The 19141-nt window shown below is 38.4% G+C and overlaps 1 protein-coding gene across 9 annotated transcripts in view; it reads right to left on the bottom strand.

The window, feature by feature from the left end:
* Nucleotides 1-19141, bottom strand: part of ZNF385B (zinc finger protein 385B) — a 337178-nt gene that overhangs the window by 25247 nt on the left and 292790 nt on the right. For all 9 annotated transcript variants that reach the window (XM_043894304.1, XM_043894306.1, XM_043894305.1 and 6 more), the window contains one exon: nucleotides 14631-14793. In XM_043894304.1, the coding sequence (XP_043750239.1) occupies nucleotides 14631-14793 (163 nt within the window). The remainder of the gene's footprint in view (nucleotides 1-14630; nucleotides 14794-19141) is intronic.

The raw sequence follows: 19141 nt of genomic DNA, 5'->3' as shown, positions 1-19141 counted from the left end.
ATCAGAGGTTTGTAGCCCAACAACCCATCTGACAAATCAGTAACCGTAAGCAGTCAGTAACAAATTACATCATACTATACTCATCTGAATTATCAACAATTACATGATTGATAAACTTCTGCAACAATGCTCTTGAAGAAATTCCAAGTACTATGTCTTGTGGTATTATTTAACTTTCCTCACCCTTTTAGAGATCAGATGTCCCTCACTGAAGGCAGGCTTTGTATCCTAGTGATGATACCACTCATGACCAACCCAAATTCCTAAGACACATAATCTTTAGCAGGTGGCCTGACCCAGTATACTCTGAGTCCTTTAGTCACCCGTTTAGGCCTCCTCCACCTAGGAGCTTCATTTGGACTTGATCTAATTCCAAATGTCCACAAGGGTTACCCATGTAGTATAGTATTGTCTGACTTATTTCACAACACCTGCTAGTTAGCTCACTTGCTTTGATAGTCACAAGACTTCTTGTTGGAAAATGTTGATCTCAGTGCCCCACTTGAAGGTGAATTGCTGGACCACTTTGGAAGTGGAAAGAATAAGCCATATTCTCCATATGGCTTATGATATGTAGAATGAAGCAAAGGACTTGCATGACAAGCTCGGAAACACCAAAAAGCTAAGTACCGACATGGAAATGAAAGCTAGTTTATGAAATTCTCAGAGCACTAAAATATTACACACTGGGTCAATATGATGCTTGCGGGCCCTTTCCATCTAATGCCATGTTACCATGCCTCTAGCTAAATTCCAGAAATCCTGTCTCTTCAAGCATGGTTTATCACTGTGAAGCTTGCTAATTCCTAATTAACTATGTTTATGTCTAATTTTCATATCTAGCCTTTAGACTAATCCTGGAAGCAGGGGAAATTATCTATAAATGAAAGTGACTCTACTGAATTGGAATGTGCATGCACTTAACGATTAAAAAACAAAAAAGTGTATTTAAGTAACTTAGGACCCATCAGTCAGGTGCCTAATTTTATAAGTTCAAAACAGGTCCTGTGCTGTAATTTTCTGCCAGGCTCAGTAGTGACTGAGGACATCCCTGCCCTTTCCATTTGAAAGCCTGTGTCAACCAGGTTCTGGCCCACGGGCTACACCCCTCAGAGGTTTTGTGGCCCAGTGAAATGACAGTCATTGCCCACCTTGTCTGAGCACCATCTGACACCTGCTGCGTTGTCCCCTGGGCCAACCTGTTGGCGGGCAGCTGCTGCCAGTCTCACACTCAGATAAAACAGTGGCATCTCCAAATATCTCCATGTTGGACGCTGGCAGCTTACACCCTGTATCAGTGAGCTGGCACTGACAGGGTGAACTTGTCACTTCTAAGTGAGCACAAAAGAGGGCTTATTTGCTAGACCTTGAGTCTAATGAACAGCTTTCTCCTATTTTGTATAGTTTTCCAGTCATTTGACTTATACAACAGAGAAATCATATTTCGACTTCTTCAGGTTGAAAAATTGCCCTTTTTCTGATTTGTCACCAAGAGATGTGACAGTTATTTCTGAGGCAGCTTTATTATGGAAAATAGAATAAGTAACTCATGTCACTCAAATCAAATCCCTGAGGGAGTAGGTCCAGTAGCGATTCAAAAGCCAGGAGTAAGATTAAAAACTAATTTTCTAGGTGGAATGAGGAACAGGTTCTTTTTCTTCTAAACGAATGGCCCTTCACAGAATAAACATTCACAGGGTACAAGGGAGACATCTGAATCCTCCTCCTCCCACCTCCTTCCTTTCTAGATGCAGACTTCAGGCTTAGCTTTGAGGCTCCAGGCAGGGTGAGGAGCACGTTGTTGATGGAAAGGTCAGCCAGAGAGGTATTGAGGAAACTGAGTCCTCACCTAAAATGCATATCTTTACCTAACAGAGAAAGTATAAAACATTGTCAGCCAACAAGTTTATTGCCTTAGGCTGTTCCAAGGAGATAGGTACAGGCTTTTACTCTTCATGGACTTAACTGGGTACTGCCTGCCCTAAGGAGACTGTGTAGACTTTCAGGGGCTGGACTGCCCAGCTATAAGAAAACTACCAACCCCTTAAAAATATATTGCTAAAAGGCAATCATATTTCTCCATTTCAAATCTAGCATTTGTACCTAGATTCAATCTGCTGCTTTATTGCAAAGTTGTCAAAACCAGCTTTATATTTAAGACATATGGGTTGCAGGAAAAAGTCTGTCGACCAGAGAAAGTCTCCTTTAAAAAGGTGAGATTGATTTAAGAAGCCTGATCTCTAAAGGGGTTTGTCTAGGGTGTCTCATCATGCTTAGGGGTACCATAACATGGGGACTTATGACTGTGACCATGAGGAAATTCAGCAAGAAAGAGATATGACATTGTATTGCAGACTGTGAGCTTCCCAACTATAATACAACAAATGCCCACTTGTGCCCCAAGGTATATAAACCTCATTAAGTCACTGGTTGTCGTGGTGGTTTAGCTCTAAGTTGCATCCTACTCTTGCAACCCCATGGACTGTAGTCTGCCAGGCTCCTCTGTCCATGGGATTTCCCAAGCAAGAACAGTGGAATGGGTTGCCATTTCCTTCTTCAGGGGATCTTCCCCACACAGGGTTTGAACCAGCATCTTAAACCCACATCTCCTGCACTACAGGCAGATTCTTAGATTCCACTGAGCCACCAAGGATGCCCCATCAACTCATTAGAAGAAGTTCTTTTGCAAGTAATATGGTATGTGGAGAATAGAGAGAGAAAAAAAAAAACAAACCCACAATCCTCTTAAACACTAAACAGGAGTTTTTAACCTGGGGTCTGTGCACTTCCAAGGGGTCCATGAGTTCTCAGGATCCATGAACTTGGATGATAAAATGATATAGATATTTTCATTTATCTCTAACTGAAATTCACCATATCCTTCAATTATAAATGAAGGCAACAAACTATAGCAGCCTTGGTAGTACGTTTACCTTTGTAACCCATACACGTCAGATATTTTTAAATGAGATATTACAGTTGTCATAGAAAGGTTAAATACTGTTTATTGACACTTCAAAATCATGGCAGATATTAGACCAGCTGTTAGATCTCATTTAATGCATTACTGGTATACTACTGTATCATAACAAAGATTGACAATGGTATTTTAATACAATTGGTTTCCTTTGTAAAACTATAAATTTCATTTTATGGATTTAAAAACACCATTCAGAGAACAGGCTTCACTAGTCAGCCACAGGAATACAGTGGCTAAGACTCTGCACTCCCAATGCAGGGAGCCTGGGTTCAGTCCCTGCTAAGGGAACTAGATCCCCAGATGCTAAGGGAACTAGCTGCTACAACTGAGTTTGCATACTGCAACTAAAGATCCCGCATGCCACAACTAAACCTGAGAACAGCCAAATAAATAAGTTAATAATAAAATAGAAAATTAAAAGATTAGGAAAAGAACCATTGTGTTTAGGCCCATCACTCACTTCATTATGCCCACACTACCTTCATTTCTATCCCTAGCCATCTTTTCAACTACTTTCTCACCAACATCCTGAATTCCTTCTCTTGTCCCCAAGGGTTCTTTCATTGTCTCAGATGTTTAAATAGGGCAGTCTTTCACATCTTCCATTGTATGCAGTACTGGTCCTTTTTCTGAGAATCCCCTTCCCTCCACCCCTAAACCAGAGCCTCTGTGTCTCTCCCAACAGACAGAGGCAGCTTCAGTCTCCTGCTTAAGCTTTTCCTTCATTCCCAGACTAGGTCAGGATCCCTTTCTTTCTATCAACCTTGTCATCATCTATTCAGTATTACTCTTCCAGTAGATATGTTCTAATGAGGGCAAAGCCCACATTGGCCTGGTTCACTATCATATATCCAGTGTGTAGTGTGAGGCTGGGTACCTATGGGAGCTCAATAAATATGTGTAAATACATGCGCCAAAAAACCATTCTGTAACTTATGATTTAATGTATTTCGTAACTTTTTGATTTAATGTATTACACTCTTGTTTCATGTTGTTACTTTTATTTACTATAAAGTGGCATAATATTCTATGGGGTATGCTGCTGCTGCTGCTAAGTCGCTTCAGTCGTGTCCGACTCTCTGCGACCCCATAGACGGCAGCCCACCAGGCTCCCCCGTCCCTGGGATTCTCCAGGCAAGAACTCTGGAGTGGGATGCCATTGGGGTATAAGTACTTTTTAAAAATAATTTCCCTACCTGATCATCTTGTTTTCAGTTTTTACTAATGCTGTGATGAATGTCTTCATGTATATATATCATTTTATTTTTCTTGCTTTGTATTTAGGATTATTTCTTTAGTATAAATTACAGGAAGAGGAGTTAATTCATCTATTGGACTTAACATTTTTATGGTTCTTGATTTATTCTATGACATTGCTTTCCAAAAGGATTCTCTCAATTTAAAATGCCATAAATAACATAAATAGAACATCTGCTAATGATTTTTCAAAGTACTTAAATTTGCTAGATAGTCATCATTGGATTGGTCAATAATGGGGTAAAATTTTTGTTGAAAAGGATAACATAAAAAACTTCTCTTTAACTCAAAATGTAGTACACTAATTCCCACATTGAGGAAAATATTTTATTTGTTAACAGAGAACTAAGAACAAAGATATTGTGCTAGGGAAGACAAATTGTTTTACCTTAGATATGGCCATTTTGTTAGTTAAATGTGCAAAATTCATTGAAGACTCTATCTGAAGTTCAAATATTTGAAAGCAAGGAATAAAATAATCTCTTATTATGACAAGAATTATGTCATTTCATATTTAAAAGAAAAAGAACATAACTTCTAGAGGCTAAGTAATTAATATATTAATAGCATACAAGAAACAAAAAATTTAAATACTAAGAATTTTTTGCAAGACGTTAGAAATAAAATGTATGGACTGACAAATTCCTCCTTATTTACGGACATAGATGCCAGCAGGGACTTGTCAGGCAGGGTGGTGTTTCTCATTCTGATTACACCCTCCCTCCTACTCCCTTCATCTCAGCAGCCAACCCGGGCTTCAGGCTGGGCCGCTTCTTCACAAGTAGCACCCAACTTTCTCCCTCAATAAATGAAGCTTTTTTGGGTTGTCCTTTGTTTTAATACCCTAGCTACACATAGAACAGATTGCTGACTTAGGAGGTGGGGCGTCCATCTTACTGAAGATGAAGAAAAAGAGCTAACTGGTGTCTTGTTGCCTGTTCATATTCTAGGGAGGGTACCAGAGCGTACCCATTAAATTCTTCCTAATGACATTAATCTAATACATGCTGACTATGTGACTGCTGTGTGCAGGGTGCAATACCAGCATCTGCAGGGGACATGATGGATGACACATTAGCCAGAGGGAGACGAGTAGAAAGACATTTCTTGCATTCCACAAAAATGCACGCAAGAGCAAGAAGGGTCCTTCCACATCTTTAAATGTCCCTCTTGGAGAGTCCAGGTTCATCAGACCCTAACGTCCTGGAATGAAGACAAAAATGCAGGTAATTAAACTGAGCTAATAAATCAAGTGCTTCGCTATGGCCTAGTGGGAAAGAATCTGCCTGCAGTGAGACTCCCAGGTTTGATCCCTGGGTTGGGAAGATCCCCTGAGAAGGAAATGGCAACCCACTCCAGTATTCTTGCTTGGGAAATCCCATGGACAGAGGAGGCTGGTGGGCCACAGTACATGGGGTTGCAAAAGAGTCAGGCTAAACAATAACAACAACAATAAAACAAACACATAAAGGGATGTAAGTGTAGGTCACTGTTGCATGGCATGAAATGGTCATAAACTCAAAAGGACAGTGTCTTCAGTGAGCCAGGCACATTTATTCCTGACAACAATCATGGGAGGTAGCTATCAGTTCCCCCATTTTATAGATGGGGAAAGAGAAGGTCAATGAACATTACTTAGTCAGAGTTAAACATTCAGTGAGAGGTGGAAATAATCAAGCTTATGCTCTTTCTACTACATGCTAGGTTGGTAAAGGCACTCAAGAATCATACCTTGGTTAATATATCTTTATCCAAAGCTACTCAAAATTTGATTTTTAAAAAACAGTTGTAAAATAGAATGGGGAAAGAAAGAATACACATTTCTGAGATGTCAGACCCAGTGAAAAAGAATCTCAAACAGTCTTCAAAAAGCATGTGCAGTAAAGTTCATGAACCTTCATCTAAAGGCAGTGTATCATGGTAGTGAATTTGAGGGATCACCTGGGTGAGACCTTGAAACTACTTTTCATCTGAATGACTCTGAGCCATTATTTCCCCTCTCTAGGTCTCATGTTCTAGCATCCCTTAAAGGATTTTTATAATTAAATAAGATAATCTATATAAAATGTTTAGACATTGGTATTTTGTGCGAATCACAACAAATTGTGGAAAATTCTTAAAGAGATGAAAAAGTTGGCTTAAAACTCAACATTCAGAAAACTAAGATCATGGCATCTGGTCCCAACACTTCATGGCAAGTAGATGGGGAAGCAATGGAAACAGTGAGAGACTTTATTTTTTTTGGCTCCAAAATTACTGCAGATGGTGACTGCAGCTAGGAAATTAAAAGATGCTTGCTCCTTGGAAGAAAAGTTATAACCAACCTAGACAGTATATTAAAAAGCAGAGACACTACTTTGTCGATGAAGGCCCATCTAGTCAAAGCTATGGTTTTTCCAGTAGTCATATATGGATGTGAGAGTTGGACTATAAAGAAAGCTGAGTGCTGAAGAATTGATGCTTTTGAACTGTGGCGTTGGAGAAGACTCTTGAGAGCCCCTTTGACATCAAGGAGATCCAACCAGTCAATCCTAAAAGAAGTTAGTCCTGAATATTCATTGGAAAGACTGACGCTAAAGCTTAAACTCCAATACTTTGGCCACCTGATGTGAAGAACTGACTCATTGGAAAAGACCCTGATGCTAGGAAAGATTGAGGGCGGGAGAAGGGGACGACAGAGGATGAGATGGTTCAATGGCATCACTAACTCAATGGACATGAGTTTAGCAGGCTCTGGGAGTTGGTGATGGACAGAAAAGCCTGGCGTACTGTAGTCCATGGGGTTGCAAAGAGTCAGACACTACTGAGCGACTGAACTGAATTGAACCAGGCATATAATGATATACATTAATTATCAGTTGTACTGCTGTTAAAGTTATTTTTTTTGCATGTAAGTCTAATAAGCTTGGATCTGTTTTATCTGTTTTTCTAGAATATACTATATTAGGTGCAGCATAATGAAAGATAATGACAGCTGACTACCACAAGGGGCAGCTGTCACCTCTCATTGCAAGTAGCTGAAATAAGACGCCACAGGAGGACCAAAAACAAACAATCCCTCCAAAACTGTAAGGACATCAATAACAGTTGTTTTAATTATGCTTTACACCTTGCAAAGTCCTTTTGCAATCATTTCATTTGATTCACACAACACTACTGTTTTGTAGGGAGGGAATTACTCCCACTTTACCAACGAGAAAAGAGAGTCTCAGAGAATGTAATGCCTTCTCTAGAATCATAGCTAGTCAAAAGAGCAAAGAGTACCACAGTCTATAGATGTGCTATGCAATATGGTAGCCATATGTGGCTACTTAAATAACATTAAATATGCAGTTCCTCAGGAGCACAAACCACATTTCAAGAGATGAATAGTTCACGGCACTCGTGTTGGACAACCCAGATTATAGATCATTTTCTTCACCATAGAAGGTTTTATTGGGTTATGCTGGTCTATAGAAATGAGAGCACCAAAGCATTACTGCATAATACTATGCCCAGTGTCCATGACAGTGAACCTGATTCTATGAGAAAGATGTCAGGGAAAAGGAAAATACTTTAGAAATGTTTTTATGAAAAACACTAAACTTTTTTTATTATAGAGTTAAATTTATGTGGCACTAGGCTATAAATATCATCAGAACTGCCCAGAATCCCTCAAAGTACCTAGAACCAGTATTCTGCACACAGAATCTACAAATATTTATTTAGCAGTTCTATTTCATGATTGACTCATTTCAGGAAAATATGTCAATGTAAGAGAATTCTTCCCGAAGCAAATAAACTGAATGTCATAAAAATGCAATAATCTTTGTTAAAATCTCGAGGGAATTTATGTTTGTACATTTATAAAATTTAGTGTACATACAAAGTCTTTTTACATTTCAATATCTATTTGATGCAGAAAAGTTGTAAATAAATGTAATCAAAAGAGTCGAATGCCAGTTAAAATAAATACGTCTGAAGATGAGAAAAATTTTTAATAGTGATATAAGCCTTAAAATAATGGTTTATAACATATCCCTAGTAAGTCATAAGTTAACAGATCCTCAGTAAATCATAAGTTGGTCTCAACTTTTGGTTCATTTTCTTAGAGCAACACTAGGAAATAACTTTCAGAAGTGGACAGCCTGACAATAAATGCTCAGTATTACTTCAAAGCAATATAAAATGCTCAGAAGTTTCAGAAGTTAGTTTCCAGAGGATGACAAATACTTGACCACACAAGAGTCATCAGCCTTGCCTGGCAGGATGGTGCTGTCAAATTCAAGGTGCACAGACAAAGATGGAGGCAGTTTCATTTTTTAAATTGACTTTGAAAGTCTTAATGATATATGTACATTTCATGGAAATATGAGCTTTAGTATAATGGTCTGTTCTCTTTAGACAGATGGGACTCAATTTATGTTCTACATGATCGTATCCCAGAATTTCAGCCTTAAGATGTTTGTCATAATATAGTTAATCTATTATTTTATGAGGGCTACTAAATCTTGGCCTCCTGAATTTGGCTAGATGTATGCCAAATTTATGATGGCGCTTGTCTAAAAATGACAGATGCTGCCAAAGCAGAAAACTATCATTTTCTTCTACTCAACAGCACAAGGTCTTGGTGCGAAAGACAGGAATGGGGGAAAGAGGCATTTACAAAGACCTTGCTGGCTAATCGATGGAGTCCTGCAGCAGTCTGTGGAAATGAGAAGCTGTCAGTTGGGAAACTTAGCCCCATTTGTAACAACACATAAAAACTGTGAAACACACAGGGGAACCCATAAAAATGACTAGGCGAGGGTCTCCATTTGTATCTTTGGCAGACAAACTCCTCGACAACATTGAAAAACGCAGTTTCATAAGGTGATGGGATGACCGTAAAAAGCGGAACTGTAGCCTTTCCAGGCAAATCGTGCTGGTGTGCTAGCTGATAACTGCTCTGGGCTCACACTTGAGGAATTCCCACCATGCAAAAGCACATTATGCTGGAAACTGAAACAGGTTTTGAGATGTCCTCACTTCTCTCCTGCCTTGTGAGGTATTTTCTGATACTGTCATCTCTATCTCCATGTGATGGTCATGGGTACAGGATAAACAGGGCTTCCCAGGTGGCGCTGGTGGTCAGGAATCTGCCTGCCAATGCAGGAGACACAAGAGACATGGGTTCAGTCCCTGAGTTGGGAAGATCCTATGGAGGAGGGCATGGCAAGCCACTCCAGGATTCTTGCCTGGAGAATCCCATGGACAGAGAAGCCTGGTGGGCTACAGTCCATAGGATCGCACAGAGTCAGACAGGACTGAAGTGACTGAGCACACATGCATACACATGGGGATAAACAAAACAGTGTTTCTGTGCCCAGTGGAAATCTTTTAGAGGGGGTGATCCAAATGCTGCTGAACTTGTGGACCACACACAGGACAGTCCACTGGACCCCTGAGGAGGCAGCCACGGCTCTGCCATATTGGTGATGCTCTTGCCCTCTGCTGACCTCAAGGAGTGTGTCTGCCTCCAGTTACATAAAGTCAACAGCTGTCAAGCAGGAGCTGTGAGAACACTTGCCATTTACCTGAAATGAGCGTTTTCATTCAAACTTGTCCTTGAAAGAAATCTCTAACTCCTAAAGCTTTGGTCTCTTGCAGTTAAACGGACAACATACTACACAGAAATGAAGGATTATCAGTAAAACAAAGCCTTAATGGCCCTTTCACTGCCACATCTCCTACTGAAAAATATCAAGAGACAGCAAACAATTTAAAAGTAATATACAGTCCTACTCAATAGTCCTTAAAAAAGTGGGTTAGTGGTTTCTGACTTTGCCCACTGGGACACTTGTATTAATTTTTCCAAGTCAGAAAAGTTTAGAAGTAATGGGAACAGTGGAATTTGCATGGGACAAGAAGCCCCAAGTTCCTGCTCTGACTCTAGAGGGATATGAGTGGTGCAAGCTCACAAAGCCATTTCATTTTTCTAAGACCCAGGTCCTTCAATGTTGCCATATTTTTGGGAGCAGCTTGAAGGTGGCTACTGTGTGTTATTTTTCTTTGTAGCCCTAACAGACAATACAGTAAAACAAACAAAACCCCACTATTTTGGGAGCTCCTTGGGAGCAAGAAAATGTCTTTCTGTTCATTGTTGTACCCTAGAATGGCAAATGTTATAGATGTAATACACTACTTAGCATAGATAATAAATGTTTGCTGAGTGAATAAATGGATATAGAGTTTACTGTGTGCAGGTATGATAGAGGGATACTAATCTCAGCCTGACCAGTCACAGGGTTGTTGAGAGGGTCATACGGAAATAGTTACGCGACTGGATTTTATAAACTGAACAAACCCAAGGTAATCCTATTGTTACATTTTAAGCAGAACATGTTGGTTCCATCATCTTTTGCTCTTAATTGCATTTATAAATACATCTATAGCATTTTGAATCATTCCATCTGCTTTCATCTTTTTAGACAGCAACTGATTAAAAGCTGTTTAGCTTTAAATAGCTTTATATACTTTCAGCTAGACGTGTATTTCTCCCATCTTGATACCTAATTAATTAAAAATATCTTGTGCTAAAGACTAGACATATGGACCATTAGGTTGAATTATCACAATATTTTTCTCTAGGTTGATTATCAAAATATTTCATTATTTTCACGAAATAAGGTTTTCCAAAGGCTCTGTTTTTTGAGTCTGCTATGAGTGGTTAAATGCTGTCACAAAGAGCATTCAACTTGATGTATGGGACACATTATCACAGGGAAGTGTACTGTCATATGGCATTATGACACTTGAACTCCAGGGAGAAATTTGGGTAGAGTGTCTGGCCAATATGTTCTAGCCATCTTCTTGAAGCTGCCTAATGCTTGCTGTGTCTTGACCCCAATTTTCCCAAAGCACATTTATCCTCCCTCCTACAAAGTTTTGAACTCCCACTGATACATCATGAAAAGTTGGGATAGATCCTAGAAGACTAGAAAGTTATTTCTTTGGATTTTATGTTTAATTCTATTCTAACTTCTAAAAAGTGAATAGGACAGCTATCCTTGCCTGAAATAAAACATATTTAGTTTTTTTCAATCATGTGGTCAGAGCTTCTTATAATAAATGAAATTCCTCTTACTGTAGTTTAAACTCACTTTCTTTACAGATTTGAAAGAAAAAAAAAAGAGAGAAAGCTTCCAACAATACCCTGAACTTTTTATATCTGATAGTTTCATTATAACAAATCTCAGATCCAGACACAACATGATCAAATTATGTCTCCAAATGCATCATAAAAAATGGTTGCCCCAGTTGCTAAAATAGCAGGTAAAAAGGCTTTTCTAGCTCTTGGAAGATTTTCAGGGAATTTCACTGATTTTCACTGACTTTCACTGATTTTCAGTGAATCCCCAGATGCTGTACTCCCAGAAACTCCCTACCTTAAAAGTTGGCTATTTTCTCTTCCTCAGGATTTGCCCTCATTGAACAATACTCTATTGCTAAGTTATTCATGCTAAAATGTGAGAAAGGAAATTGAATTACTAAATCTTTTGGATGCTCTGAATGCCTGGATTTTGAAATCTGGTAGCTGAGACATCATGTTACTAGCATATTCCTTTTTTACTCAAATATCTCAGAATCACATAGACACTGCTTAAACTCACTTGATAGGAACTCTTCATTCAAAAGAAAAAGATCAATGCTAGTGAATTTCAGTCTTGTAAGAATTATCAGTCAACCACGACTTCTCACTGTGACTGTTACTCTAGTTTTTGGCTGACTCCTTAGAGGCCGCGCTGTCTGAAATAAAATACTTCAGTCAAGTAAGTACCACACTCCTTCCTGTTCCCTCCCCCTTCCCTCTGTGACCCACCTAGACTGTTTATGAAGGTGTGGTTCCTGTGTCTCCTATTCTCCTAAAGTGAGGTTTTAAACAAAATCAAAACCAGTTACCAAAATGTTATGACTTTCTCATAATAATGTTACGACAAAGGGAACTTTTTAAGGATTTAGAAATAGGTGGTCAACAATAGGTTTTGTATTACATTATTTAGACCAGATTTCCCATCTGGGCAAACTTTCTAACTTTCTAACTTGAAAATTATACAAAACACATGTGTAAATTCTTTGCTTAGAAGCCAAAATTTACCCATCTGGGCAAACTTTCTAATTTTCTAACTTGAAAATTGTACAAAACACATGTGTAAATTCTTGCTTAGAAGCCAACATTTAGTTGAAGGTCAAAAAAAACCATATATCTATGTAGCAAATATAACCCACTTTATTTTTAAATAGTGCCATTTTTCAACAGCTTTGGTATTGCTTTTATAGATATAATAGGACAAATTAAATGTTTCACTAGTATTATATATATTTAAAACATGGAGAAACAAAAAAGTAATCTGAATGACCTAACCAGTGAATTGCTTAATAATTTATGAAGATGTTGAGTATGGAAAACACGGAAAAGTGAGGTAACCCTCAAATACATATAGCTTCCATGACTTCTAATCCAAGTCTGGACAGTGACATGGTGAGTGAGGTCAATACTGTTGGACCGCAGGTATTTTGGGGGGTACACAGGGGAGTGGCAGCAGCAGCAGAGGATGCAGGATTAAAGACTCTGGGCTTGACCTTTGTTTTCCTCTCCCCACTGTCCTCTCCGCGGGTTCTGCTAGATCTCAGTTCTCTTTCCTTGTTTCTACCACTACTGTACTTCATCTTGGTGTGTTCCTATTACCCGCTAGGCAAACATGATTATTTGTAAAGTCCTAAACAAGCTGAAGGAATGGAGTCACAATAACCTCCACTACTTTTTATCATTTTGCTTACAAGAACTTCTGTGGATAAATAGCACAATTCAGGTAAGAAAACCTTTCTCAGAATATTATTTCATAGAGGCAACAATATCCTGTAGAAAATGAAATCAGGCAGGAAGTCAGAGATGATGGATCCTGGTCTTCCAAACACTGGGTAACGTTGGGCAAATAGCGGATGCAATGTGGACCTCACTGTGGCTTGCTGTTTTATAAACTGGAGATAATATTTGACTCTAATAACTGATAAGTCTGGGTTAAAGATTAATTTGCTAATATGAAGGAAAAGGCTCTGTTATTTAGAAGGGGAGAAGTGTGATGTAATAATTTAGTATTTATTATCTGTTCCTCAGGTATCATGATTTAGTGATCCTATCACACAGAGAACAAAAGTCTTTTATCACAAGTTTGAATCAGCTCATTCATTCCAGGCTTCAGAGCTTTGGGCACCAGCATCTATGGGACCTCACCAATAATGGTCACTTTTTACATAGTATCTTTGTCTGAGGAGGGTTTTCTGAATCCTCCCCTTACAAATGGATTTGTTTTTCTCCCAAGCCCCTGGGCAACCACAGGAAAGCATTCTTAAGTCTTCTCCTCAAATTCTATAATGATTTGGCGAGCAGAAGAAAATCAAAACAGAAGTGTGTGTCTGTGTGCTTCCAACAACATAGAGGTACCTAAAGAGAGTCAAACATAAGAGAAAAGGACCTATTCTCTTAGTTTTCCTTCATAGACAGTCACTGCAACAAGGAGACTTATCCATCTTGGGTGCTGACGGGTGGCTGTGAATGTGTGAAAGCCCATTAAACAACCAATTTCATGGTATACCCACTAGAAATACAATTTTTTTCTCTTCTTCCTGAATCATTCAGTTTGAACCTATTCAGAAAAACTGCTGATTCACTGGGACTATGAAATAGAGACTCTTCTTAAGAGGCCCTTCCATGAGTAGCCCATTTCCAATTATATAAAGTTCTTTTCGTCAGTTCATAACTGTAAAAAGTTCCTTTAAAATCTTTGAGTTCATTTACAACTCTGAGGGGAAGTCTACAAAGACCTTAAAAAATCAATATCTTTTATTATTGGACAAATTTCTAGATTCACTTAATAGTGTTACTCTCTCAAAAAACTTTACTCTGTTGCCCTTCAACTCCCCTTTACTGGAGTAAGAAAATATAAAAATGTCTGTTAATAAATAAGTTTAAGAATTCCTTGACTGAAAAAGTCCATTGCAAAAACCAAACATAAAATGAATAGAGGGGAATAATAAACTCAGTATTTTAGACCCATTTCTTGATTTTTGTCTAAACACAATGTGACCAAGAAGCTTCCACTTATTTTTATGCATATATTATATATATATATATATTTTTTTTTTACACACACACATATATACTTAAAGGTATATATTTAACAACATGGAATGGTAACATATCAAATGCTTAGATTCCGTGCAAACACATAACCTTTCTTGTGAAGGAAATATATTCATATTATAAAAACAAATCATGGAGAGTAACATGCAACAGTGGAGGGGAAGAGAACGGGGTAGGGACAGAGGACCAGGAGGAACACAAAGAATGTAAAGAACAAAAAGTGCCATTGACCTGATTTGTCAGAGTTGTTGCCTGTGATTGGAGTGATGGAGCAGCTGGGATTAGCCTTTGCGCTGTCCTTGGAAGAAACCATTTTGGGTTTATTTTTCGTTGCCTCTAGTGCTTTGACCTTCTTGGCATGTTTACTTCCTTTGTAGTGGGCCTCGGCCTGGCTCTACAAAGGAGAACAAATCAGGCTCATTGTTTTGCTACTTACAAACACCACAATGGATGATCATGCAGGAAAAAATACATTCAGTCATAGGCACCACAGACATTTATAGCTCAGCACTCAACTACGTTTTTGGCATTTAATGAGTAGTAGACCAGTATCTAAGAGATTTTTGCATACTGAGACCTTCTATACAACAAAGAGGACCTGTGTTTTTCAAAACCAGACATTATACAAGTGGACAAAAGGGTTAGGGCAAAACTGGGATGAAGGTGAACTTTGTCATTAATGTCTTCCCACCACTGCCCATTGGGGTTACTTGTCAAATGTTTGACTGGCAACAAGCACCTTGAGTGTCCTACCCGGGTAAGACCTTATACAACCACTCCATTTGGTTTCCTTTTAGCTACAAATCTGTCTTCCCTGCACCTATATTCCTCTTGGCTCTGCTCTGAGAGCAAGTGATGTGACAAAGCAACCAGCTAGTGAGTGCAAAAGGCACTCCATTGTGGAGTCATCTCTATGTGCTTAATGTGTCGTTCTGACAACTCCAATTCTAAGAACAGACAATATAAGCCGCAAAGAAATAGGGACAATGCTTGTTTCTGATCTCAGATGTGATTCTGAAGTCAAAGCAGTGAGTATTACATTCACTTATACACAAAGCATAGGTGAAACTGTGACTTAATACTAGATCAAAATAAAAAAAAAAAAGAAGAGTGATCAAGGCAAGTGAATATTAAAAATTTTCAAAAGACAAAAACAAGTTATGGAAAAACAAGAAAACATTTAGTCAATTTGCTGAGTTTTGGAAACTTTTCCTCTACCTAAAGAAGAAGGATTTTACCTTTTTGGCATCTAGTATAATGTACATATTAACTGAAGAATTAAGTATATTTGCTCCAATTCCATTTAAAACAGACCCCCAAAATATAAACAAACTAAAACATATATTATAGGTAAAAAAACAAACTAAAACATATATGGTATATTAGTTAGAAAGTAAAGATGCTGATAAGCCTGTTATATAAAATAAGTGAAAGTTTCTGTTAGAAGATTTCTAAAATAATAACTTTTTTAACTTCAGTTTTCCTTATATACACTTGTGTGTGTTTGAAGATGGTAATACTAATGTTTTCATCCATTTTCCTCAACAAGCAGAATACAGGCAGTGGGTGTGTGTGTGTGTGTGTGTGTGTGTGTGTGTGTGTAGATAGGTAGGTAGACGTGGCAGTGGACACAGGAGTCAGGTTTTACTTCTACATTTCAACTAAATATATGTGATTTCCCTAGCACATAACCTGGATCCCCCAAAGTCAACAGATTTGAATTGACTATACTTAGTCCCTAACTTTCTGAATATTTTTTCATAAATATTGTTTTAGACTATCATTGACTTATCATTGTTCTAGTTGGTTTGCTCAAGGACTTCTCATGCTGTTCTCTGTCAAGTTGAAAAAAATCCAATCCTAAGGGAGGAAAAAGTGTAATATTAAGTTTTATTAACATCTGAGAATGGTTAAATCCAGCAAGTATTGTTGGGTAGACATAAATTAAGAAAATATACAAATAAAACTTTAAAACTTGATAACACGTAATAAAAATAAAAATCACTGTTAAAGACAAAAAAAAAAAAAAAACTTGATAACATGAAGAAATAACAACGACCAATATTATTGAGCCCCTGCCAAGAACAGTTCTAAAAGTTCATAATACCCTGTAATGTAGGTACAATTATTGGTCAACACTTTACAAATAGAACACTGGGCATGAGAAGTTAAATACTTTGTCAAAAGTCACACAGATAGGTGTAGAAGCCACTTTGTGGATCTGAAATGCTTCCACGTGTACCCCTATTTTACTATATGTTATTGTTGTTTCTTTAGTCACTAAGTCTTGTCCAACTCTTTTGCCCACCAGGCTCCTCTGCTATGGGATTTGCCAGGCAAGAATACTGGAATGGGTTGCCATTTTCTTCTCCAGGGGATCTTCCTGACCCAGGGATTGAACTCACATTTCCTGGTTGGCAGGCAGATTCTTTAACGGTGACCCACCAAGGGAGCCCATTTAACTATGTATCCTTACTTTAAACACACACATACACTAAATTAACAATATAATTTTATTAGGAGTAAAAAATTACATACAAAGCACACTGCTTTTAACGACTAAGTGAAGGATTATACTTTAGTAGAAGTTTCTATGAGTAGGGAACATCTTAATTCATGTAAATAAATTTATTGGATTGAAAAAGTTCGTTTGGACTTTTATGTATGATGTTATGGAAAAACCCAAACAAACTTTTTGGCCAAACCAACACTGACATAGTACGTTAGGCCTAAACCTTCTGTTGAATAGCTAAGAAAGGCCCGCTTCTTTGACATATAACAATTTCTACAAGACATCAGGAGACCACCTAGTAATTCATTTTTCCAAGTATACTGAATAGTGAGATGTTACTTTCGTGTCCTTTGGCTAAAGAAACATCAAGTTCTCTAAATAAAACCTCCTAGCACAAGATAAGTGGAGTGTCACTTCCTCATTATTATTTCCTGGTGTCCTTGAAGAAAGCTAAAAGCATCAATTAGCACTTGGGGTAAAGAGCCAGTTAAGTGATACCTCATTGGATGCCAAGATGGAAGGAGCTCTCTTGAGCTGTGATTCACTGTCTTTTTGAGTTCTGGGGCCTCGAGAAAAGCGAAACAAGCATTCTTAACCTCTACTCACTGCTGTTTGGGAAAGATCCGGAGTTAAGACAGTGGCAGACACCACTCACTCATGCTTGGCATCTTTCCAATTCCCTGTGGTATTCTTGGTAGTAGCACTTTGCTGTCCTCAGTACTGTATCTGAGGTGTCAACAGCTTCTAAATCCGGGCAAATCTTCAAGTGAAACTGAGACACTGTTAAACAGTAACACGATTAACCTGACTTCATTATCTGGGAATCTCAATTGAGGAATGAAAGCAATAAGGACAAGAGCCAGAGAACCTATGAATGAGGCAAGATGCTTAAGCCTGACCAGCGATGGTTCTCGTATCATTTCTGAGAGACTTGGCTAACCAAATGGACTTATTTTATACCTCAGCGACTAATCAGCAGACACCTATTTATCTAGCACTAATGGTTTGCTTTCTGATTCCCTTCCAAAAGTACTTCTATACACCCTAAGCTGGCAGTAATCAAATAAACCCCTTGCCAAGAATTGTCAAAATTAGAGAGTTACCCAAAGCATCATACTGACTTTCACACAGGAATTCATTGACATCTAGGCTCTTACAGAGGTCTCTCTAGTAGCTACCTGACCACCCAACGGCAGAGGAATGACTTGGACAGGAGATGACATCCTGGGATTTTTTCCCTTCCATTCATCTCCATCTGTATTACTAAGGCCCCTCACTTTCTGAAATCCTCCACTTCTCTTAGGACCCTACTGGTCCAAATAAAAAAGATAAATAATGAGATAATGCATTACTTTACAAATAAAAAATGCAATAATGAGAAATTCGATAATTCACTGAGCTCCTGTATCTGTTTTTTACCTTATTTCTATTTTGGACTTCAGAGAGGTAGATAGGATCTTGAAAGAAGACACTGAACTGTTTTCTTTGTGCAAAAAGAACAGCCCAAACACAAACTGGCAAGTGGCTGGCGTAAAGTCACTGGAGGAAGTCCTCAACTATTTATTTACTAAGAGACCCAATTGTTTTGCATCTTAAAATGTAATTGGAACTGTTCCCTTAATTATAGAAAGTGTATCATTAAAACTGTTGTCATCTGATTTTTCTGAGACTTTAGATTTCAATGTGTTAAGCAGTGTTAGATGGGAAGTAGCAGAGGCCAGTTACTTTTCAGAAAAAAAAGTATATACTCTATATACTAAAATGCCAAATAAAACAGATGTCAAACAAACTACCATGAAACAGCCTAAACTAACAAGGGGAAAAGATCTGATTATTCCACAGGGAATTTCTTAGCACCTGCCATATGTTAGACACTGTGAAAGATTAAAAACAAAGACCCCTTGCTCACAAGAATGGTAGCTGGAAGAAAAGATGGATGTATAAATAACTATAACCCAAACAGAGTGAAACTATAAAACGGAAGATAAACTGGAACAAAGTAGAATGGGAGTCAGAGGAGAGGTAAATCTCTTTGGATTGGAGGAGGATTGTGGAAGCTTCATGAAAAGGAATATCAGAGCTGTGCCCTACTTCTAGGGTGGGGCTCTGAAGAGGCAGTGTGGAGGAAGAGGCATTTCGGGGAGAGGGACCAGCATGTGCTGGGGAAGTGAAGTCCTGTGAATTGTGCAGTGCTTCCTAGGCATAGCTGCTTTTCAGTATCACTAGAACA

Source organism: Cervus elaphus, chromosome 33 (genome assembly GCF_910594005.1).
Source record: "Cervus elaphus chromosome 33, mCerEla1.1, whole genome shotgun sequence".
NCBI classification, from domain to species: domain Eukaryota; kingdom Metazoa; phylum Chordata; class Mammalia; order Artiodactyla; family Cervidae; genus Cervus; species Cervus elaphus.
The sequence above is the reverse complement of the archived record's forward strand: the minus strand, read 5'-3'. Positions and strand labels throughout refer to the sequence as shown.